Source organism: Sinocyclocheilus grahami, unplaced genomic scaffold, assembly GCF_001515645.1.
Source record: "Sinocyclocheilus grahami isolate Dianchi unplaced genomic scaffold, SAMN03320097.WGS_v1.1 scaffold1635.1, whole genome shotgun sequence".
In the NCBI taxonomy this organism is placed as follows: domain Eukaryota; kingdom Metazoa; phylum Chordata; class Actinopteri; order Cypriniformes; family Cyprinidae; genus Sinocyclocheilus; species Sinocyclocheilus grahami.
The window spans coordinates 65779-92476 of NW_015506814.1; the positions used below are offsets into that span (position 1 = coordinate 65779).

Below are 26698 nucleotides of genomic sequence, written 5' to 3' on the forward strand. Positions count from 1 at the left end.
CATTTATCTGAAATAAAAAGCTTTTGTAACATTATACACTATATATTTAGCTCTTTTTAAAATGCATATTATAGAAATTATTACTTTCATTTAGCAAGGATGTTTTAAATTGATCAAAAGTGATGATAAAGTCATTTATAATGTTACAAAAGATTTCTACTTCAGATAAATGCTGTTCTTCTGAACTTCCCATTCATCAAAGAAACCTGAAAAAAATGTTTTCAACATCATAATAATAAATGTGTTTTGAGCAGCGAATCAGAATATTAGAATGATTTCTGAAGGATCGTGTGACTGGAGTAATGATGCTAAAGCTCTGCTTTGAAATCACAGGAATAAATTATATTTTCAAATAGAAAACAGTTATTTTATTGTAACAAAATGTTACCGTTTTTGCTGTATTTTGGATCAAATAAATGCAGGCTTGGTGAGCAGAAGAGAATTCTTTAAAAAAATCATTAAAAATCTTACTGTTCAAAAACTTTTGACTGGTATGTTAGCCTATAGTTTGAAGTAAAAAAAATATTAATATTAATAAGGAGAGTCTGAGATTTATTTGACAGTGATTTCACATTTCTTGTTTGTATGAAGGCTAAATACCAATAAACGGTGAACATTTATTTATTTGCGCCATTTTTTTCCTAAAATATTATATAGTTTTATAGGAGTAGGTTTCATAGAGTTGACAAATTAATTTTTCATAAGTTTGTAGGTATATACATCTGTTGTGGCCGTTCTTGGCAGTTTTTTACAAGGCTTTTTTAATAGTGTTCATACCGATATCGGAATTATATCGTATCGACCGTAATTAAGAAATATATCGCGATATAAATTTTGGCCATATCGTCCAGCCCTAGACAAGATATCAATATATCACATAACATTCTTTTTAGTACGAATAACATGGTAATAGCACCTGATACCATAGTATCAACACAGTACAGATACCTCTACTACACTTACGAGCATCAATTCATATTAATTATGTCCAAAAAATGCAGTCTAGTTAGGCAGTGCACAAGCCAGTACACACAGAGCTGTATACGTTACAGACATAACGCATCAATGCCAAATCTTCAGACATAATCAATCTATCATTTTGAGAAAGAGATTAAAAAAAGAGGTTTTATAATACATAACCTGCTGTCTGAAACAGAAGCGACAGGTTTTGCATAAAGCGAGCTAGTAAACGGCCCCAGTTAATGTGTAACTACTGATTAGAACACAACCAATAACACATTCAAAGTTTAATATCCCAAGGTATATCTCTCGTTAGTATATGTGCAGATAACTTACACACTTATAAGCAGCTGTGAAACTCCTGGATAGCAGTGCTCGGTCTGCCTGTGTTGGACTTTCAGCCCATCTCCCACAAACTTCCGACGGTCTGCCTATCCCGCAACTGACGGGTGGAGAGCGGAATTGCAATTCCCACTATGACCAGGGTTTAGGTCATGAATATGAATTAGTTCATGCTGACGTCGTTAGGAAACCTTCCTAGAGCGTCCAATCACGTTTCTGTATTAATAAACATGAGCCAAGCCTTCGCTGCAGTTGGATTCAACTGACTAACGTCTGCATCGAGCCAATCAAGTTAGCGTCTGTCAGCGGATATGATTAATATTCATGAGCCCCACCTTCACCATAGTAGGTTTCACAAAATAGCGAATGAAGGCGGAAAAGGCCCAGTTCTTTTCCGGATATGGAGAAAAGGACGATGGGAATTGTAGTGATAAATCGAATGGCTGCTGTTCAGTGTGATTATGTGTAGGTTACTTTCGATCCTCTTTTCTGAAATAGTTTTATTGCAGTCAAGTATATTCGAATGTGCCGATTTCATTATTTTCAATGCTGAGAACAGTCGTGTAAACTGTGATACTCTGTCATTCAAAAGTTTGGGATAAGTGAAAATTAAAAAAAAAAAAAAAAAGTTTTCACAAAAATATTAAGCATTGATAAATATAAGAACTGTTATTTAATAACTGAGCACCAAATCAACATAATTAGAAGGATTTCTGACTGGAGTAATGGCTGTTGATGTTTTTCATTATTTCACAATATTACTGTTTTTGTTGAATTTGTACTTTTTTAAGCTTTTAAAACTTTGGTGAGCATAAGACACTTCTTTCAAAATCAATCAATCAATCAATCAATCAATCAATCAAACGACCAAACAAAAGCTAATTATTCCAAACTTTTGACCATAAGTGTATAATAGTATACATACTTCCACAGTGTACATGTTCAGTTCATACCTTTCGATGCTATGTGTGACTGAAGAGAAGAGGCTGAAGAAGGAAATAGGGCTGTATTATGGGAAATCCCCCTGGATGCTTATTGTTCATGTGCACTGAGATTTCAGCAAAGGTTATTAGAGGTTATAGTGACCTGCATTCAGACTACATGTATTGAGATTAAAAACTGGTCCAAACACAAGACATTTTTATCTCTCTAATTAATCACAAAATTAATATATAACATTTAATGCATTTTTAGCATTTTGAACAATGCATGCATAGTGTTTTTATGCAAGGCTAAAAACTTGAACAAATTGTTACTATACATAAATTGTTAACAATACATAAGCTCTGTTTTCTATGGAAGCCTGTTTCCACCATAGAACAAATCAATAATAAATAAATGTTCATTTTTATCTCACAATTCAGACTTTTTTTTCTCGCAATCCTGTGTTTATATCTCACAATTCTTATTTGTAAATTCTATCATTTACTCACTTTCAAGTTGTTCCAAACCAGTATGAATTTTTCTTCTGTTGAACACAAAAGTAGATATTTTGCAGAATGTTTATAACTAAATAGTTGGTGTAGCCATCAACTTCCATGTAGTATGGGGAAAAATAATAATAAAAATAAATACTATGTAAGTCAATGGCTACCAGCCTACATTTATTTTTATATACTTCTTTTCTTTTTTTTAAGCCTTTTTAATTCTTGGTGACGAGTTAGAAAGAAAGAATCTAAACGTTTTTCTGCTTTCTCATATTCATTTTCGAATTAAAATGTGGGTCAAGGGAAGTCAGTCGCGGGTCATGCAGTAGTTTGTGGACGGCTGCTGTATATCCGCACTGCTCTGCTGAGCATTTTCCAGCATGCATTGTGATAGCTTTGTTTCCTCAGTGGCAGTTTATAGTATGGGGAAAAATAATAATAAAAATAAATACTATGTAAGTCAATGGCTACCAGCCTACATTTATTTTTATATACTTCTTTTCTTTTTTTTAAGCCTTTCTAATTCTTGGTGACGAGTTAGAAAGAAAGAATCTAAACGTTTTTCTGCTTTCTCATATTCATTTTCGAATTAAAATGTGGGTCAAGGGAAGTCAGTCGCGGGTCATGCAGTAGTTTGTGGACGGCTGCTGTATATCCGCACTGCTCTGCTGAGCATTTTCCAGCATGCATTGTGATAGCTTTGTTTCCTCAGTGGCAGTTTGCCCATGTGAAAACACAGAGTGCAACACGCAAAACACGTTTCCTCTTCCCTCAATTTGCAGCCCTTGAAAACAATAGCATTGCAGCACATTTCAAGAGGACGGAAACTATTTTGAGGTTGCATGAGCCAAATGACGGCAGTCCACAGTATTGACGTGGACAGTCTGTCAGATCTAGACATGAGAAATGAGCTTCAAAAACAAGAGCTAATGGTGCAATAGCTGCTCCCTACAGAAAATAGCATTTTTCTTTTTCAACTTTAGTTTTACAGTATAATGTGCAGATAATATATGCTAACTTTCTGAATGCATGGAATACATGGATGAGCTTTTATATTCGCCAAAATGTGCAGTACCAGAGCACATTGGGCAACATATTGTATCCCACAATGCAATGCGTCTTACTTGACTGTATAATTTTTGAAGTGTACTTTTTCTGTTTGGAATTTTCAGTGTGGATTTCCACACTACTAAAATGGCTTAGAATAGTGTGTGGATTAGAATATGCCTTGAGGGAACTTTCTGAGAGCTAAAAAAGCAGCAAGAAGAAAAATAGAAGAATGAAGACTTTTATGTGTTCATGGGAGACTGTCACCAGCTGCTTTTGCTCCAACAAAGTTTCAGATATTATTCTAGACAGAAGTGATGAAAACAGTGCATGCACAAAAGTAAAAACGAATTAATAAATAAAAAACAACTTCAAATATATGCACAAAAAATATGAACTTCTGAAATAAAAAAAACTGCATGATAAATAGTAAAACGTCTTTTAAAAATATTTTCTCTTTGTATCTTTACTCGCAGATATTTTTAGATCTCTGTTGCTACTTTTGCATTGTTTATTTACTGCGTTACCGTTTTTTTGTGCAGCGCTGAGGCCACTTTTGATTAAGAATTAAGGCTACAGAGGATTTTGGAAACTGTTATTTTTGTTGTATAATTTTTAGTTTTAAATTAATTAAAATACTCAGAAGTGTTTCTAACCTTTAACCTTCTGCTGTTGTTCGGTCAGATTTGTCCGAAAAAAATTAAAAAAATTTTTTTTAGAATTTTATTTTATTTTTTTACATCATCAGAATGGTGTGAAACTTGGTATGTGAAAATAAATAGAAATAATTAAATACATACATAAATAAATACATAAATACATAAATAAACATGGACATTACTCAAAAAGGTTAAATGGTCTCGAAAAAAAATCAAACTTGTACTGTTTGCACACAAAAATGTCTGCATTGGAAATGAACGGGGAGTGAATTTCATCTTGTGCAAATGTTTGGTACGGTATAGCTCCCAAACAAAATTCTACTAAAAGCTTTTTCTTTTTTTTTTTTTTTTGAGGCATCAAACTCAAACAATTTGTTTCGATTTATGGCTTCAATTTTCATGCAGTTTTAGAGTAAAACATGTTTTGGAAAAACTGTTACTTCAGCAATAATCTGCTTAGTTTCTTTAAAAAGAGACTAAACTTAAGTCTCTGCTCCAAACCATTCATTAGTTTAAGTTGGATTTTTTATTCATTTTTCAGGTCAAGTAATAAATGGATCATAACTATTCCTTAAATGTAACTTAATACCAACAAATCCTCTAAAAACATCAAATCAGGGTTTCTGCAGGATTTTTAAGCACAAATGTAAGACTTTTTAAGACCTTTTTTAAGACCTGCACAAATTAAGCGTTAGTTCTGGCAGGTCACGTGAGTCAAGCTTGCATCAGCTGATTCTCAGCTGATCACATCTACCTATAGGAATACGACACCTATCGCGGCATTCCTATATAAGCTCTATTCAGTATTATTCAGCAGCTTTTCAGCTTGCTCGGGAGCAAATTACCCTCCTCCATCCCCAGCTCCTCCTTTCGCCACAGTCAGGACTTGGCTTTCTGATATTCCTTGCTAATCAGACTCCTTTATCTTGAATAAAGTGTTACACTTAAATATCATTAAGTACATTAATGATATCTGCCTTGTTCTGTTCTGTTAACCCTAGGGCGGTTATTATTGCTGCTCTCCCTGCTCATTCATGACAGGCTGCATGGATGGGCAGGGAGGTTTTTGCCCAGAACAGAACCATAGCGCCAAACCAAACTTTATGCTAAGTATCTATCATTTTGACGATAGTGGTCCTGACAGAAATAAAATTAATACCATATGAGCGGGGTAGGGCAATGTCTATAGTACCATATTAAACTGTAAAATTACTGTAAAAAGCATAATTTACCGTTCAGATACAAGTTTTCACAAAAACAAAAAGTTTTATAAAATTATAAAATTTACATTTTAGCCTTTAAACCACTTTTAAAAAAGTATTACCGGTAATCATTATATTTGTAACGGGGCTGACAAGACGTGAGACATGTGGATCCATCTGCAGGCTTTATTTAGGAGACGTGGTAAACAGGCAGGGTCAAAACACTGGCAAACAGGTATATGGGGGCAAAACACAAGAATAGTCACGTAGGTCACCGATAAGCAGACAGAATCACAGGGGCAAGACGAGAGGGAGAAATCCAAGAAAACAGGCAAAGATCAAAAACCGCAAAAACAGGCAAGACAAGGCAAGGCAAAACAAGGAAAACACGGAGACTCGGAAAGGGGTACAGGCTAAACAATACTCAGCAGAGAAATGTGGTTAGAGTAGATGTTATATAGTGAGTGAGGTGATTAGAAACAGCTGTGTGCAATCAGTGCAGTGTGCAAATCGTGCAAAGAATGATGGGATATGTAGTCCGGGGTGCTATGCAACAGTTTGTGTAGTGCGAGAGTCAATGTAATGGAAAGGGTGACATCTGGTGGTGAATAAACGGAAGTCCATGGACTGAATTCGTGACAATATTAATTTAAACAATTATCATCAATAAATTATATAAATTAAATAACAAATTAGGGGTTTGCGATATTGACAAAAATATTTTCTGAGATTTTATCGATGACGATAATTAGACGATATTTTGCTGAGTGTGTTACTGTGCTGATATCTTAAGGACTGCTGTGGACAGCTGACTCCTGAATATTTTTTTTATATTTTTCATATTCTGTGTGGTCAGTTCACAGCAGTGATAGAAATGAATCTTTTCCAATAAGTTTTATGGGCATTTTTACCTGTAAGCCATTTTTTCTAAAAGTGTTCATCGACTTTTGAGTCAAATTCTTGCATTTGGGCTGTTACCAAGCAAATGAAATCAATTTCAAATTTTTTGTAATGTAGTTCTTCAGTCTGAAAGGTTGTCGTTCTTTATTTTGGGCTGTCGGCAGTAACTGTTTAGTTTAAAATGGTTTTCAGGTTATCATGTTCAAACTGATTATCGTCCTGTTTCCAGTTTTCATTGTATTATTTCAAACTCTGGGTGTTGGTACCTTGCTCCTACAGTGGCGTTTGCATAAGCCAAACTCTTGACTTGATTGACAGGTCCACTGCTGTGCTCTTGCCACTCGCCACTAGCATAGCTTTGCACTGTGATGTGATAGCACACTGATCGATCCGATCTCACACTGTATGGACGGCTCACAATGGAAGACTGGCATACAGCAGGATCCCAGTGTCTTAACCTCTACACACACACACACACAGACAGTGAGACAGAAGGAGAGTGGGAGAAGATCTAAGGAATCTCTTAAAGGCAGAGTTCACCCAAAATATAAAAGTTCATTCATCATTTATTCACCAAAATGTATGACTTTATTTTATGGAATTCATGCACACATGCATTTAAATATGGTCTAGCCTCGTAGACAGACTACAATGATGAAACATGCGAGAACCAGTAATGACCTAAATTTCAGACGGTTTCTAACATACAGCTAATGTATGGAATACATTTATGGCAGTTTTGTGGCTGTTTTATAGTTTGACATCGCTCTTCTGCTTTTGTGTGTCCCATGGAAGAAAAAGCTTTGGCTGAACGACATAAGAATGCATAAATGATGACAATATTGTGGGTGAACTGCATCTTTAAATGTACACAACACATTGTAAATGAAATACATCGATAGCTCAATCACAAAGTGTCATCTGGTGGATACTTAAGACATCAGTCTTTATTTGCTGGACATACCCTTGTGAACAAGAAGTACACTTTAGGATAGTTTTAAAAAGAGTATTTATTACGGTAATAATTTACTTTAAAAGTGCAAACTGAATGTAATTTCTCAGACACTTAATTACATGTTATTAAACAAAAATGGATTATAGTTTAAATTTATACAAAATGCAAAAGATTCATTTAAGAGTGCTTTTCTGATCCAGTTAAGTAGGACTTAAAGGAACACGCCACTATTTCTGAAAATAGGCTCATTTTCCAACTCCCCTAGAGTTAAACAGTTGAGTTTTACCGTTTTCGAATCCATTCAGCCGATCTCCAGGTCTGGCCGTAGCAGTGTTGCCAGATGTACGATAATTATCATATTTGTACCATAATTTTTTTACCATAATGTACGATAATTTCAGAATTTTGTGCCACCAAATGATAGTCGTTGTAATCATAGGGCTGTACGTCTACCTTCATGATTGTGAGGAGACTTGAACGGGTTACGCATGTCTTTCATCTCATCTCATGTCTTCTCGACCAATCATCATGGAGAATGACTCTCTCTCACGAGCACAAGTTAACGTTCCTGCCGCACTTAGGTCATTTGTTTCAAAGCTGAGGTCGATAGTTTAGCAATAAAGTATACAAATGAGTGCTGAAAAGGATAAATAGCTGTAACATCTAGATAAATAGCTGTATTCTGAACGTTTGACTCGTGTACGATAATTTTCTTCCAAATACGATAATTTTGAACTTCTGGTACGATACTTGGACATTTCCAATCTGGCAACACTGGGCGGTAGCACTTTTAGCTACAGCTTAGCATAGATCATTGAATCTGATTAGACCGTTAGCATCTCGCTCAAAAATGACCAAAGAGTTTCGATATTTTTCCTACTTAAAACTTGACTCTTCTGTAGTTACATCGTTTATTAAGACCGACGGAAAATGAAAAGTTGCGATTTTCTCGGCCGATATGGCTAGGAACTATACTCTCATTCCGGAACTTTGCTGCCGTACCATGGGTCAGCAGGCACAATGATATTACGCAGCACCTGAAAATAGTCCCCAGCTGGATAGTAGGAAAAATTTCGAAACTCTTTGGTCATTTTTGAGCGAGATGCTAACGGTCTAATCAGATTCATTTATCTATGCTAAGCTACAGCTAAAAGTGCTACCGCCAGACCCGGAGATCGGCTGAATGGATTTGAAAACGGTAAAACTCAACTGTTTAACTCTAGGGGAGTTGGAAAATGAGCCTATATTTTAAAAAATTGTGGTGTGTTCCTTTAAGTACATCTCTATATGTAATTTCACAGTTGCTTTTATTGTCTTTGAAATGTGGTTAAACTGCACTGCTGAATGTAATGACAAGCATTTACAGCAAAATAAAATATACATGTCACTTCCACTGAAACTTGTATGCCATAAATATATTTGTTATTACACATTTGTAATGAAGTCACAATTTAGTACATTTAAAATATTTGAACTTTAAATACTTAAACAAGTGCTTTAGTATGTTTTTCAACACATCAAAATAATTTTACTTTTTAAAGCATGATAAATAAAATGTATAATTTGACTTTTTTTTTTAAATATAGTTTTAAGATTTGAAGTATACTACAAGTGCCCATTTGATACAATGTGCCTTTCTTTTTCACAAGGGTACATGTAGCTGTGAGGGCTCTAACCCCAATGGAGAAGCTGTATGTATCTGATTCGCCCATTTTAGCAGCTTGGAGAAGAAAGTAAAAGCCATAGAGGCTGATGGTTTGAGTGCAGCACTCTTGTTCCATACGGTGACAGGGAAAAACACAACACACAATAAACTGCCTTACAAGCAAGTAAAAGAACATCAGCATGAAAGAAAATGCATGGGTTAACTTTGTCATATTGTAACAACAGTAATTGCAAGTGATTGAAGGACTGAAAAGCTCTGGGAATGGCCATAACACATCAGTGTTAAATTGTCAGAAAGTGTACAGCACCCTATCAAACATCATTCCAAACCGAATAGCTTGTTTGGAGAAGTCAGTCACGACCATGTCACCCCTGCTGTAAAGCTATGGAAAAAACATACAGATCAACCCTGAAGCTACTGAATTAGTTTTCATTTGGTGACAAAAAAAATCTATACAACTTGTATTGAAACAAGCAGCTTATGAATTATGTATGGCTCTACATCTGGAGTGATGGGTGGGTTGAATGTAGTGTTGTGTTTGTCATCTCTATACACACTTACAGTGTGGTAATTATTAGACAGGATGTGAAGCAGCCAAGACTCAGGAAGAACTCTAATGTTCTGCAGCTCTTGCAGATGCTGCCCTGAGACATAAACACATATAAACAACATAACTAGAATATAGTGTTGGGTGGTAAACAAAGTAGCAATGCTCTAACTTAAGTACATGTGTCAGTAGTGTTATTTCCAAAAGAGTGTATCTTTTCCGGTGAAGTGATAGTGTGTAGAATAGTTCACCCAAAAATAAAAAGTTTACTCTTGCGCCATCCAGCATGTAGAAGAGTTTGTTTCTTAATCAGAACGGATTTGGTTAAATGTAGCATTACATCACTTGCTCACCAATGGATCCTCTGCAGTGAATGGGTGCCGTCAGAATGAGAGTCCAAACAGCTGATAAAAACATCACAATAATCCACAAGTAATTGTCAAGACTCATCAATTAATGTCTTGTGAAGTGAAAAGCTGTGCGTTCATAAGAAACAAACCCATCATTTAAGTCTTTTAACTTTAATCCATTGCTTCTGGCCAAAATGCCAGTGCAAAATCCATTGGACTGTTTTTGCTCGTAAACAGTGCTTGATCTGTGCATATTTCTCCCCTGATTCAGGCAATACAACTTTTTTACTGGAGAAAGCAATATTATGCTCATATTTTTTGCCAGAAGTAACGATTTGAAGTTAAAAACACCTTTATGATGGATTTGTTTATAATAAACATGCAGCACACTGGAGTCTTGTATACTTGTGGATTATTGTGACGTTTTTATCAGCAGTTTGGGCTCTCAAACTGCTCCGGGTGTGTGTTCATGGTGTGTGTGTGTGTGTTCACTGCTGTGTGTGTGCACTTTGGATGGGTTAAATGCAGAGCACTAATTCCTAGTATGGGTCACCATACTTGGCCACATGTCACGTCACTTAATGTGGTGTTCCCGGTCCCGGTCATTCTGACGGCACCCATTCACTGCAGAGGATTCATTGGTGAGCAAGTGATGAAATGCTAAATTTCTTCAAATCTGTTCAGATGAGGAAACAAACTCACATACATCTCGGATGGCCTGAGGGCAAGTACATTTAAGCTAATTATCATTTTTGGGTAGAACTATTCCTTTAAAATTACTGGAAGAGCCCTTTCTGTTTTATTTTGAACACTTATTCCATGTGAATTCTGGAACAGTTTCATGCTAAGCTGCAACAATTCCCCGTAATATGAGGTTTCATTCATGCCAGTATCTGGGGCAGGACAAGTCACGTAATTAGTATGTAAGGTTAAGAGTTGTTTAAATGCAACATTTTTCCAAATTATTGGAAAAGTCTACACCCCCCTTTCCAGTCTGACTGAATTTTGTTCGAATCAAGCTCAATTGCTTCGACTGAGGTGTTTACATGAAGGCTTTTTTTAGTAAGATTATCCAATTACTATCAGATTACTGCCTTTCATTTACTGCCCCCCCACCCCCCAAAAGGAAGAAGAAAGAAAGAAAGAAAGACTGTGGCCATGATGTGATCCTGTAGCTGGGACATACTGTTTGTCTGGACACTCTCTCATTGAGATATACACATTCATTCTGCCTAACGGTCTGTTTTCTAAGCTAACAGTGAGCCACAACAGTATTCAGAGATTGGGGACAAAGATGTATCCTTGGTTTTGAAGACCAATCTAATGTTGTAGACGATGTTAGTTTGTGATGTGAGCTAGTGAAGCATCTATCATGAAGCATCCAAAACTTACATTCAGTAATGCCATGCATACAAAGAGCTTGAAAGATAGTGATACCCCCCAAAAGGAAGAAGAAAGAAAGAAAGAAAGACTGTGGCCATGACGTGATCCTGTAGCTGGGACATACTGTTTGTCTGGACACTCTCTCATTGAGATATACACATTCATTCTGCCTAACGGTCTGTTTTCTAAGCTAACAGTGAGCCACAACAGTATTCAGAGATTGGGGACAAAGATGTATACTTGGTTTTGAAGACCAATCTAATGTTGTAGACGATGTTAGTTTGTGATGTGAGCTAGTGAAGCATCTATCATGAAGCATCCAAAACTTACATTCAGTAATGCCATGCATACAAAGAGCTTGAAAGATAGTGATGTATGTTTGACCCTGAGGCTGTTCCATGAAAACAGCCGTTTCCCTGAAACAGACAGATATATGATGAAGGGATGTCATTAAAGCAGCATATGTGCATGAAACTAGCTAAGCAGTATCAAGGTCATTTCAAAAAGAACGTATATAGTGTACTGAATTATTGTAATGTCCTCCGTAAATGGGGTTTTTACTGTCTGGAATTATGCTAATGGTTCATATGCGTTGTGTTGTTGCTGACAGCTGTAAATGGAATGAAGGAGGTTACGTACTTGGAGAAGAAGTTGATGACGGTGCTATGGGCTGGTAGGGTCTGTCTGAAGGGGGTTAACTGCAGGTACAGCCAGTGCAGAGCTGCTCTCAAGACCTCATACTCATTAGATGCGAACAGTTTAGACACAGAAACCTTATTAGTTTCCTGCTGATTTACTCCATCTGCTCATTTTTGATGCTTTAATAGTCGTTATGTATGCAGAAGGTGACTGGAAGTACAGAAAAGTACTTATAAAAGTGTTACAAAGAATGTCCATGCCATATGTCACCCCAAAATCAAAAGAAATTATATTTTGCACAGAGAAAAAAAAAGTGTTTTGCAGAGTAAAATTGCAAAATCACATTTAACCCATTACAATAAAGAAAAATAAATGAATACATAAATAATGATATGGGTCCACGCATCATGATATTAGATGGTGCAATGTATTTGATGTTGATTTAAAATAGAAAAAGTTTGGAGAAAGGATGATTTTTCTGACTGTATTACAGTAACAAGACTCTAATGAGAATTAGCATTAGATATATTTTAAGACCAGTAAGTTTTTTGCAGAATTATATTATAAAATCACATTTCCCCCAATGATAGATCGACAGACAGACAGACAGATATTTGTACAATATTTAGGTCTATGCGTCATGGTAGTATTTGGTGCAATGTACTTATTTTATGTTAATGTAAATGAAGTAAACAAAGAAATGAAGATATGAAGTAAATTATGTAAATAAAGAAAACATTTGCAGAAATGAGAGTAATTAGAATCTAATGAAAATTACCATTGAGAATAAAGGGAAAACATAAAAACACAAAAGTAAAACATCCTGATACACTTCAGTAATGAAGCTTTGGAAGGAAAATGTCACGATATAAAACATCCTAATGGTCTTATAAATAGGTTCTTTATGCAAAAGCAAAGCAATCAAACAAGATCCTGATGCAAGCGCTTCTCTATGTGATTTGCTACTGAAAGGTCAAAAAGAGACGAAAAAGTATGAGACCTTGGACTAAGCAGGGTCTTCAGCAAGAGGTCAAAGGGCAGATCTCTGAGATTTATGTGGCAGGAGAGTTCAATCACTAGGAACAGCTCCAACCAGCGCTCACATACTCTCTGGAGAATAGTCTCTTTCAATCGAAAAACACAGAAAGAGTTTTATAGACGTTTACACACTGAATAAAAAGCTCCCCCTATTGGTCATTTGAAGAACAATAGAAAAATACATCAATAATAATAATAATAATTACCTTGCAAGACACTCGATGAAAGCTGCACACAGTCAAAGATGAGATATTTGTCAACATCTCTTTAAGACCTGCCAATCATATCCATCAGCCTTAAAAGGACACAATATTTGACATACCATACAACCCTGTGTATTCATATACAGTATGTCTGGATTATTTCTGATATTCTGAAGTGACATTCTGAAACTAAACACGTAAGCATTCGTGAATGTGTGTACAATTTAATTTGCATTAATGATTAGAAATTGACGCACCCATGACCAAGGGAGAAATGGACTGTTATGCAATGCATGGTGTAATTCAAACTCTGCTGGGTGGAACATGGTTGATCTTACTTGAAAAACATCTTTCAAATAAATACAGTGACTGACTGCAGTGCCAAAATTCACATGCAGTTCCACCCAACATCCTGGATATGAATCAATCTAAGACTGGACAACACAACCTTCTCTAGAGACCTGGGTGTGGGCTTGCATACTTAATATGACACATATTCATGACTTTCATTATTTGTAGGAGACAAATTCTGTTACCCTTTGTCAAATCTTATTAGGCATTTTTTTTTACTGGCCAAAATATATGTATAATATAAATATATCTTGTAAACAGCATGGGTTAAGAAAAAAACATTTTGCAAATTTAAAATATATTTAATTCAAACCACCAATATATTGTGAGATATTATTACAATTTAAAACAACTGTTTGGTAATATAATGTCAAATGTAATTTATTCCTGTGACGGCAAAGCTGAATTTTCACCAGTCTTCACATTTACATCAGTTTTCACATAATCCTTCGGAAATCATTCAAAAATGCTGAATATTCTTAAAAAATTTTTTTTACAATAATAATAATAAAAAATAAATATATATATACAGTATATAGTACTGAACCTGCCAGTGCAAGAACAGATTTGAAGACGTCAATACTCACTCCTGGAAGAGGTTTGACATTCCCAGTAATGCAGCAGCAGAAAGCACAGTCTCTCCCCACTCATTGGGGCGTTCCTCGGGGTCATAAAGTGTCCGCAGGGCAAAAGACAAAGCTAGAACACAGCAGAGATTCTTATATAACTGTGTTTCTCCTTAATTGTCACTGCATGCCCCCTCATCAGTCAACATCACTGAGGTCAGAAACTCATGTGACAGCAAGTCAACAAGTGATGATGACACAGCTTGTTATTTACTGCTAATAATGTAATAAATCTGACATCCTTTTAGTGCTTACCCACTTTATTGATGGAGGCATCGGTGACAGGCAGTCGGAGAATCAAAGGGCTGCTGAGATGCCACTTCCTGTAGACCAGTCCTCTTCCACATGTAGACTTACTAGCCCTGCTGTCTTTACCAATGACGGCAATATCCAAACAAAACGGAAGGTCTGAATTTCTCTCTTGAACGGTTTCTCTTTTCCAAATACTCTAAGATAAACATGTGAAATATTTATAAGTTATATTTGAAGTGGTCTATTTATTATCATGACAATAATGGGATCTTCCATTTTGCATTATTTATTACATAATGTTTCACAAGTTATTATTCTGCATATTTTATGACTGTTTTAAATGAACTCCTTTATAAATAAACAGTTCTGTCCCACGTGTTCATATCCTCCTGAGAACCAGAAATAAAAAGCTTTGTGAATTTTGTATTTTTTATGTCATTACATTGTTTAGAGCATAAGAAAAAAATGGTAAAATAACATTTGAGGATATTATAATGACTTTTGGGTGGTGCCAACTATTTCTCTGAATTTTTTTAAGCTTATTTTAGAGGTAGGCCTAATGTGTGTTATGTCTGCACCACTAGTGTCACCAGACAGAATTGCAAAAATAATGAATTTTCAAACAAGTTTCCAGAACACTCTCCTCTCTCCCACTGGTTAGTCAAATAGATCCCCACATCATTGGTTGTTACAGTCTCTCTAATGAAGGTGCAGAAGATGGAGGATCCACAACGAAAAAGTCTTTAATATTATAATCCACAAAAAACTCAGGCAAGGAAACATCTCAGGGTAGTTGTAACATCAAACATGAAATAATAACCGACAAATTACTGAACAGAAGGAAGACTTTAAGTAGGGCAGCTGATGAGGGGAAAACAGGTGAAGGGAGTTAACTAATAATGACTAACGAGCAAATAAATCAAAAACCATGGAAACTAATAGACAAGGGGAAATGTGGAGGCAGAAACAGAACATAATCCTGACATTGGTTGAGTCTACAGTATGTTGTTGTGTCAAGCTTGGTGAGGTGCTCAAACGATTACACATTTTCAGTTTGTACGGTTAGAAATAGATACTAATCCTACCTGAGTGTGTTCATGCAGCATACTGTTATGCACTATACACTACAAATACACTGTAATACACGATACACTACACAAATTATACACTGTTGACTAATTTGCTGTGTAGTAACACTTTAAGATCTTGAGAGACCTGTTAAGCTCTACTAACCCCAGAAAACAAAACAATGCAGAACACACCCGAAACAGAACAAATTAGAGAGAGAAAACAAAAAGGAACAAAACACAATAAGCCTATACATGCTGTATACCGTACCATGGGCACCATACCAGCTCTCTCTTGTAGCTGAACATCCCTCTGTCTTTTGCTGTTGGTATACAACTCAGATAATGTGTCTGAGCCACTCAGGACAGAGCAATGCAACTCCCACCTGACCCCCAGACATTCCAGTATACTGCATCTATGAACATGAACAAACAGGACATATATTTACCATATCATTATATAGCATTTTGTAGAAGCATGCATAAGAAAAACAGTAATGAGGAATAACAAATTAAACTAGATTTGAACATTTTCAGAAACAAAATGTAAGTCCCATTTGTCACCGTAACAGTACTAGGGTACTGTGAATGGCTGCTATGTCATTGCTAAGTGGTTGCTAAGGTGTTCTTGGTGGTTGGTTAGTCAAAACAACCCAACTCCAAGTCTCTTTGGCCACTACTTTAGAAAAAAAGTACAAAACTAGTTACTGGGATGGTACCCTTTCAAAAGGTACACTTAAAAAAAACGTATTTAATCCTAAAGAGTGCATATCAGTAGCTTAAAGGTACATATTAGTACTTAATGTGTACAAATTAGTACCTTTTGAAAGGGTACCGCTCCACTGACAGCAAGAGTGGTGGGTCATTGCCAGGGGGTTGCTTTGGCTTTATTTTGACTTTAATCTTACTTTTGGCTTACCATCCCAAATTAAAAATAATTTCCCAGGCTCTAGATATGACTCAGATTCCTCATTCAAAGTCTACTATCATTTTATCATTTTCCAGGTGAAAATCACTTACAAATGCAATAATACATCTCTTCTACACAAGTCACATAATTTGAGGCATCATTCATTCCCTTAAAACATGGTTGTTAAAAAAAAGATTGAGCAATAGCAATAATAATCTATTATTGCTATAAAAATTCCTGCCTTTGCAAATATCACCAATTAGATTGTCAATACTTCATACCTGGTTTAGCGTTTTGGGTCACTCTGCGAGACTAAATGTAAAATTGTTCCTCTGGAGTGTCAAGCTTTGAAGACCATGTGACATTTTTGCTGCACATAAAGGTAAAGATATAGGTGCATTCACACACACACACACACACACGCACGCACGCACGCACACACACACACACACACACACACACACTTTGTCAATTTAATCCCCTCTAATCCCACAGTGCTTCAGTGCCAAGTGTCCTGCGGCCCCTCCTGATAGTCTTTGTGTTCAAAGGCCCACCAAATTGAAAGTTATCATTCTCTAATGTGCTATCCAACCTGCTCCATAATGATAGCATGTGGCCTGGCAGATATCCCATAGATCTATGCCTGGAGTGAGATAAACTGTCCCCTCTCTCCTCGTCTGCCTGTCTCTCTCTCCCGCCAAACAGTTGTCATGGTAGTCCACTTGCCCCTGGCATCATACCAGAGTCTGCTACGTCGGCTGGCCGAGAGTGGGTGAACGAGACGTGGCAAAAGGGATTGTGGGCAGCTAGTGGCATCCTCGTACCAGTGGAGTGCCATGGGGTCAGCTGCAACATAAACACACAATGAGAGAGGGTGTGCATGTTCAAGAATAGGATGAAGTGATCCAGATATTTGAGCTCTGAGTAAACATATGTCTGTGACAGATGGCTGTTTGCATTAATGAAAATGAGAGCAAATGATGAAAAATAAATGCAAATGAAGAATATTCTACTGTGGATTACTAAATACTTCAGCGCTTTTTATTTATCGTTTGTTTAATCACTCCAGCTTTATAAATCATATATTTGCTATATAATTTGAGATAATGTATACCATCTGTTATGAATCCTTTTGCACTTCTTATTAAGAATAGCTCACCGAAAAATGAAAAATTGCTGAAAATTTGCTCACCTTCAACCCATCCAAGATGTAGATGAGTTTGTTTCTTCATCTGAGCAGATTTGGAGAAATTTAGCATTACGTCACTTGCTCACCAATGGATCCTCTGTGAATAGGTGCCATCATAATGAGTTCAAACAGCTGATAAAAGCATCACAATAATCCACATTATATTATAATTATATTGTTATGATATACAAATCCATAAAGATGTTTTTTATCTTAAAACCATTGCTTCTAAAACATGAGTCCTCTGTCCATAATATTTCTTTCTCCAATGAAATATTGTCTAGTCTGAATCAGTAGAAAAATATGAACAGATAAAGCACCATTTACAAACAAAAACAGTCCAAAACAGTTGTAAACAAATGTGTCAGTTGATTTTGATGTAAGATGGACTTTTTCACTAAAGGAAGTGTTATTATACAGTAGATTATGGACTGGTATTTTGGCCAGAAGCAACGGACTAATTAAAATGCCTTAATGATGGATTTGTTTCTTACAAACAAGCAGCTTTTTGCTTCACAAAACATTAATTGATGGATTGGGGTTGTGTGGATTACTTGTGGATTATTGTGATGTTTTTATCAGCTGTATGAACTCTTATTCTGACGGCACCCATTCCATTGGTGAGCAAGTGATGTAATGCAAAATGTCACCAAATCTGTTTTGATGAAGAAACAAAGCCATCTACAGTACATGTTGGATAGCCTGAGGCTATTTTTTTAAATATATTAAAAAAAAAATTTTTTTTAAACATTTGTTTAACATCAACATAGTTTTTTCATGTAATCTTTACAACACTGTTAACAATATTTGACACATGACTGAATACAGTTTAAACCACACATTTGCATGATTTTGTAACAATAAACACTAAATAAATATAAAAATCTATTTAATGCAATTAATCCCTCAAACTCAACATATTGGACAAAAAAAAGAAAGAAAGAAAAAACCCTATCATCATCAAGCTTGTTAGCCGGCTGAGAAACAGAAGAAGAGTCATTTATTAAGTTTGGAATACATGACGGTCAGTAAATGAAGTCATCATTTTTTTTCTTTTTTTTGGTGAACTATACCTTCGATAAAATATTTAATAGTTTTCTCTTCATGGGGTTTGTGCCTTTACTGCTTTAACTCCAATCATAAGAAGCATTCAATTCAAGCAGATGCCACTCAGCATGCGCACCTCTTTCTTACTGTTTGACTGGGTAATGAGCATTCAAGTGCGTAACTGCCAATGCCTCTTAAACCCCTCCCGTGCCAAAACCCTACAAGTGCCTATCTCTAAAATGATGCCAGGTTTGTGACACCAGGTCAGCGGGTTGGCACAGTCTGGCACTCGTATCCCCCTGGTCAACCCAGGATTCTGGCAAAAGTCAAAGCTGAAGACGAGCCGCATGCGGCATTATGGGTAAAACTCATTAGTGTAAGTTGGATATTCCTTGATATAACAAAGCTTTTGCCAAATCTGAACACCGTTCTGAAAAGACATGTTTATTCATGAACTGGAGCTGTCTTGCTCTATGTACTGTAATGCAGTGCAATAGATAGCTACACACACACACACACACACACAGACAGACTCTGTTTTGTATAGCTTATATATTGCATTGCATTTTTATCATATAGTATTATATGATAAATCAAATATATATATATATATAGTTTTATATTCAAAATGTTAAACAGTAATGGTAAACATAAAAAAAAGAAAAAATGTTAAATAGAAAAAAGAAATAAAATGTGAGGAAGACATATTCTGAAGAATACAGTGGCTTCAAAAAGTATTTGGAGTATTTGTAAGTATACATTTAAGATGCACCTAAAGATGTCTAAATGTTACTTCATTATAAATAACAATATAAAAGCAAGTAAACACACCGTACAAATGCATTTACAGGCGAACTGAATATAAAAAAAATCTGATATATTGTTGAAATAAAGACACTGATATTGAGACAGTTTGGGATGGTGAACTATTAGTGAAATATGTCTCTTTATACATCCGTTAAAAACCACCGTCACATCTGTTGATTAAAAGTCATTGCAAAGTGCCATTTTTATATTTAATTTCAATGACATTCTGGCATTGATTTAGTGTCCAAAACTGTATTGTGTACTGTATTTCATTGTAAAAAAAAAATATATATATAAAAAAATATATATACATACATATATAACAATATAAAAGCAAGTAAACACACCGTACAAATGCATTTACAGGCGAACCTTTCACACAAAAAAACCCAGAATATACAAAAAATCTGATATGTTGTTGAAATAAAGACAATATATATGTGACGAGTGGGGTGGGGCCGAGAGCCGTGGGAACGGAGTGAGGCCGGTGGAGTAAGTGCTAATGCACGACACCTGCGCCACTCACCGGTCTCGAGTCTCACGGAGGAGCTCCGGAAGAATAAAAGGAGGAGTGACGACAGTGTTGGAGGAGAGAGGACCAGGCCTGGACTTTATTTTGTGTTTTGTGTGCGGCAGTCGTCTGCGAGGGGCTGCCGCTTTACTTTCATTTTGTGTTTGTTTATTTTATTAAAGTTTTCTTTAAATGTTCACCGGTTCCCACCTCCTTCTTCCCGTGACTACAAACGTTGTTACTAATATATATAAAGGAGCACTAAATACTAAATACTCTCTTCCTTCTCTGCTAATGTCTCCACTGCTAAAAGGACATATTATCACAACAAAATTAACAATTCGTCTAACTTTCGCATGCTCTTTAAAACATTTTCCTCCCTCCCTTGTCCTCCTCCTCCCCCTCATGCATCAACTCTAACAGCTGATGACTTTGCCACATTCTTCATTCAGATCCTCCTGTCAACCCTATTGGCAAAGGACATCTCAGGAACCGCACTCCAGTGGTTTGAGTCTTAACTCTCAGAAAGGTCCTTCAAGGTATCTTGGAGGGGTGAGGTGTCCAAGTCGCAACATCTAGCTACTGGGGTGCCTCAGGGCTCAGTTCTTGGACCACTCCTCTTCTCTGTCTACATGGCATCACTAGGTTCTGTCATTCAGATCATTGCTTTTTATATCACTATGCTGATGACACTCTACCTCTCATTCCAGCCTGATGATCCGACGACAGCTGCTCCCATCTCAGCATGTCTAACAGAGATTTCTTGCTGGATATAAGACCTTCAACTCAACCTAGCCAAGACAGAACTGTTTGTGGCTTCATCAAACCCATCACTTCATCACAATTTCACCATCCAGCTAGGCGCATCAACAATAGCACATTCAAAGACAGACAGAAACCTTGGAGTTGTGATTGATGATAAGCTGAATTTCTCAGATCACATTGCTAAAACTGCCCAGTCCTGCAGATTTGCTTTATACAACATTAGGAATATCAGACCCTTTCTTTCGGAACATGCTACACAACTCCTTGTTCAAGCTCTTGTTTTATCCAGACTGGACTAAATTCTATCAAACCTCTACAACTAATCCAGAATGGGGCTGCAAGATTAGTCTTTGATGAGCTGAAAAGAAAGAACGTCACACCTCTGTTCATCAATTTGCAACGGCTATCAGTAGCTGCTCACATAAAATTCAAGGCATTGACGTTTGCCTACAAAGCTACTGCTGGCTCTGCACTACTTCAGAATTATGTGCCCTCCAGAAGCTTGCATTCTGCAAGTGAAAGGCACATTATAGTGCCATCCCAAAGAGGCACAGAATGACTTTCACAGACTTTTACATTAACTGTTCCCTCCTGGTGGAATGACCTGCCCAACTCAATCCGAGCAGTCCTTAGCCATCTTCAAGAAACAGCTTAAAACACACTTCTTCCATCTTCATTTGACCCTTTAACTCTAGCACTCTCTATTATAATTCTAAGAAGAAGAAAATAAAAAAAACACTTGACCCTCAAACACTTGCACTCTCTATTCTTTTTCTAATTTTACTACTTGTTTTCTTTGTGAAAAAAAGAGTCTCTAACACTAGCATTCTCTTTTCTTTTTCTATTCTTCTTTTCTTTTTATTTACTATAAAAATTACACTCTAACACTAGCCTTTTCTATTCTTTTGACTTTTTATTTTTATTAAAAACAGACCCTCTAACACTAGTTTTCCCAATTATTTTATTCTTTTTCTATTCTATCTACTTGTTATCTTTCTATCTATCTATCTATCTATCTATCTATCTATCTATCTATCTATCTATCGTTTTTGTTATTGACAAAATTCCAGAAAATATAGAGATATCAGATTCTGTCATTACCTCACACCCCTACAATAGAAAGCATTGCAATGCTATTTCACAATATGAGTGTTTTAACTGTATTTTTGAGCACATGAATGCACACTTGGTAAGCATAACAGACTTAATTAACAGCATTAAACAATCGTTATGTACTGTGCATGACACTTCGTATGCAATAACACATTAACCATTATCGGACCAAACCGTTTTGGCTACCTGGGTTTGCTTGTTGACAAGGCCCTGTTGCTAGGAAACATGTCACTTGACCCGTTATTGCCAGATGACACATATTAATATATTCCTGACCCCCCAAAAAAACAAATAAATAAAATGCTACATTCAAAAACATACATTTTTTGCTCAAACGTTTGACAATGCTAAACTGGCATTTTTTTCCCATTCAGTTGTATTACTAATTACTAGACATTTTATACTAATCAAACATTCTAGTCGAATATAGCCTACTTTCACGTGTATATATCGTTTTCTTTTATACATTATTTGATTAAATTCCATAACTGAAAACCAACAAGTGCCTACAATTCCCACAATTCAGTGAGAAGTACGTGACGCCCATCGCGTTCAAGTGCAAGGCGCTTCATAGCGCGGCCCGTGATTGGTCAACATTTTTACGCCTGTGCCGCGACGCGATTGTCGTGACGCGAAAACGCGAGGGAGGAGGAACGCGAATGGAGGCCGTTGGTGTTTCAGAGCCGAAACAATCGAGGGACAAATACAGTAGCAAAACTTAAATAGAAAGCCTGTGGATCTTTATATTCCGTTAAATCGAAACCTATATCTCAGATACACGGACAACTGTGCTGGTGGAGCTCGAGAAGCAGTGCTTGTCAGTATTTAGTGTTTGTTTATAGTGTTGGTGGAGCTCAGAGGCCCGGATTCACTCTCTTCACATTAACCAGGCGAGTATTTAACCTCCTTTGGTCCTGCTGTGGCTTCAGTAACGTTACTTCCGTAGATTAAAAATATGCATTTTAACCAAACAGTGAATGAGTTTTAATGCTGGATGTAAGAGTACGTTTCATAGCATTGCCTGCTAGCCTTTTACTGCTAATCCTCTTGCTAGTCCATTAGCCGTTAGCATGGTTGTTGTTTTTATCAACTGAGCTGGTTTTCAGACTCTCTTTTGTTTTAATCCAAGTAAAGAAGTGGTGTTAACGTCTTATTTGCTTAGCGAAGAGAAGAAAGTTGCTAAATGAAAGGCAAACAGAAGAGAACAGGTACACGTATTAGCATTAGCTAGTGATCATACTAGCTTTTAGCCTTCTTAGTTTATTGCTGATTTTGAGGGAAAGCTGCTGTGTTTGCAATAATATCGGGTGGAATTATAGCAGACATTTAGGGGATGTTCAGTTGGCATTAGCTAGGTTGCAAGCCACTAAAGGGCTAAAATTATTATCGTGGTAATACCTTGGGGTGTGCGATATTGACAAAATTATATCTCTATTTTCTGGGATTTTATCGATAACGATAATTAGACGATATTTTGCTGAGTGTGTTATTGTGCTGGTACCTTAAGGACTGCCGAAGACAGCTGACTCCTAATGTTTTTAATATTCTTCCTATTCTGTGTGGTGGACAGTTCATACTGATAGAAATTAGTCTTTACCCAATAAGTTTAAACTGATTTTTGCATTTTATGGGCATTTTTACCTTTATAAAGCCCTTTTTTCTAAAAGTGTCCATTATCTTTTGAGTCAAATTCTTACATTTAATCAGGGAATTAGAATAAGACATTTGGGCTGTTACCAAGCAAATTAAATCAACACAGAAGCTGCATCTGAAGTGGCATTTAGATGTATTTACACACATGTATTTTGTTTAATGCAAGACATGAATGCATTTAACCTGCAATTACAAATGCGTAAATAATGTTTTGATATATTAAACATAAAACGTTGAATACTGATATTTGAAATGATTTAAATCATGAAAAAAGAAAAGAAAGAAAAAGGAAATTTGAAATGAAAACCGCCAGCAAATCACTGTTAATAAGTGAGTCATTGCGACTGAACCGAATCTTAGTCTAGACTTCACATAATGTATACGTGCGCTCTGTAGGGATGTTTTGAATGGTTTTTGCAAAATGCTCGATAATGTCAAATCGCACATCGTTAAAACAACAATTACGATATTATCGCAGACGATATATATCGCACACCCCTAGTAATACCATGATATTGAATGATTGCTATGTTTATGTTTAGTGGCATTTTCTTGGTACTTTAATGAATGCAACTCTAAAATCCATGGTAGTTCTTTGGTTCTGTTATAGTAGTCAGGATCTTGGAACTTTTATTATTTGTTGTTGATATATGAAAAAATGTTATTTTATTTTAACGTTATTTTGAGTTTATTTCTTCTTATGTACGGCAAAAAGTGACTTTAAAAACTTTTTAATTCTTTACTTGTGATGGTTTTGTGTATAGAAAGTATTGAATGGATTTGTAGCATACATTTTGTTTAATAATTTTGGGATTTGTCCAGCTGGCACTAGATAGGTTGCAAACCAATGAAGTCCTCAAATAATCATGGTGGTAATAACTAGCGCTGGGTATCGAGTTGGATACTTTTTAGGCACCGACCGAATTGCCTCGATACCATCGAGTATCGAAAAACGTCTCGTCGTTCGGTACCAAATTTCGATACCTAAGGGGTTAATCTCATCAACGTCAGAGAGGCGCAGATCGATCAGTGTTTGACATCCGCGAGAGCAATGTGAAAACGTACGGAGCAGTCTGCTCGTGGTATCTTACTATAGCCTAATACACTGATAGGTCTGCACAGTCGGTCCGCGACTGTGACACTCAGAGATGTGGCTCACACGTGAGGATTTAGTGTGAATGCGTCCCAGCCCCCGTAGCGGTAAGGCTACATTTACAGTGGTGCGCTTTTGTTTTAAAATGAAAACGATCCTCGTCATACTGGCGTTTCCACTGCGTTTCAAGCCGGCTTTCCACTATCTCCGACAAATGACAGACCGAAAGTCATTCATTTCCAATGGAGAGTAGCGCGGGAGCTGTGTAGAGTTTCAATCATATGCAGATGTCCATTCATACTACAAGACCGAAAGCGCGTGTGATGTGACCATTCATGCACACTGTAGCATCATGGTACATAAGACCAGGGTTTAAATTGAGCCGGGTGGTCTGGGGCTGAGCCCCGGCACTTAACGTTATAGACTCCAGGGCTTGACATTAACTCTTGATTAATGCTAGACAAGTAACATGATTAAAACATCAGAAACCAAAAATAACTAATTTGAACGATACCCAGCCCTAGTAATAACATGGCTATGAATGATTGCTGCACTGAAAAAAATGTTTCATTCATCAAAAAAAAAAAAAAGGGTAATGATTCACATCTATATTTTTTTTTACTTGAGCCAATGAAAAATAAATATTGCCCTAAACAATATTTTCTATGTATATGAAAACTATTTTGATAAAACCTGGCATTTGTTTAATTGCATGAATGAAACATTTTTTCAGTGTAATTTCAAAGTTAAATCTATATCAGTTGTTTTATTTTTCCAATTTGTTAAACTAAAAAATTAAGAAAAAAGCAAAAAAATAAAGGAACATTCATGCAATTTTCTGTTTTATTTTAATTCAATTCCAAAATTTGAACAATACCCAGCCCTAGTAATAACATGGCTATGAATGATTGCTGCACTGAAAAAAATGTTTCTTTCATTCAAAAAAAAAAAAAAAGGGTAACTTGAGCCAATGAAAAATAAATATTGCCCTAAACAATATTTTCTATGTCTATGAAAACTATTTTGATAAAACCTGGCATTTGTTTAATTGCATGAATGAAACATTTTTTCAGTGTAATTTCAAAGTTAAATCTATATCAGTTGTTTTATTTTTCCAATTTGTTAAACTAAAAAATTAAGAAAAAAGCAAAAAAATAAAGGAACATTCATGCAATTTTCTGTTTTATTTTAATTCAATTCCAAATGTTAATTTAAAAACACAACAAAACATGAATTAATTTCTCCATAAAACATGAAAAAAAATTGTTTAACAAACTAACATAAAACAGTTTATCTCAGAATCACAACAAACGGCATCAAAACTATATGGTTTTATTCCACTCTGAGTTCACAATATTGGCAGTACTGAACTTTAGATGCTAACTCACCTTTTCCGAGATTGAGCATTACCTGCTGAATAAAATATAAAGTGCTTTTCATACACAGTCCAGGTGCAGAGCATAAATCAGTCTGAAAAAATGGACACAGAAGGCCTGAGATTGGTCGGTTCATCCATTACAAAGTTTTCTTCCATATGATTCCCACTCTATAATATTAGGTCACTTACATTTTAGGCAAAAACAGCGCATCTCACAGCAACCAGACGATTCATTGCTGATTGAGCCCATGCATAAACATCTGATGAATCTGCCGTTTGACGAATCGTTTGAATGAACGAATCAATGACTCACTACTGGCACCTACTGGCATTTTAATTTAGTTGAAAAGTATAATTTCCACCATAATGTCTTGTTTGTATATTTAAAATAATCTCATAATAATTATTTAATGTAATTGTATTTTTCAGTGTCAATTGAATTTATAGATCAAATGTAAGAATTTGAAACTCAAATACTCAAAACAATTTCTCCATAAAACATGAAAAAAAATTGTTTAACAAACTAACATAAAACAGTTTATCTCAGAATCACAACAAACGGCATCAAAACTATATGGTTTTATTCCACTCTGAGTTCACAATATTGGCAGTACTGAA

General features: G+C 36.0%; 2 protein-coding genes across 2 annotated transcripts in view; one reads left to right on the forward strand and one right to left on the reverse strand.

Moving 5' to 3' along the window:
- Positions 1-6782: 6782 nt before the first annotated feature.
- LOC107571689 (BTB/POZ domain-containing protein 16-like) lies at positions 6783-20825 on the reverse strand. The gene is given in 16 exon segments (XM_016258021.1): positions 6783-6842; positions 6845-6997; positions 9169-9271; positions 9467-9540; positions 9720-9802; positions 11769-11854; positions 12078-12197; positions 13078-13209; positions 13323-13389; positions 13666-13667; positions 14257-14368; positions 14551-14743; positions 15886-16030; positions 16799-16894; positions 17265-17370; positions 20777-20825. Coding segments are annotated over 16 exon segments (1581 nt in total).
- Positions 20826-22545: 1720 nt separating this feature from the next.
- LOC107571690 (wings apart-like protein homolog) overlaps positions 22546-26698 on the forward strand; it is a 67806-nt gene continuing 63653 nt past the window's right edge. The window contains exon 1 of the mRNA XM_016258022.1: positions 22546-22846. The gene's annotated coding sequence lies outside the window, so the exon portion shown is untranslated. The remainder of the gene's footprint in view (positions 22847-26698) is intronic.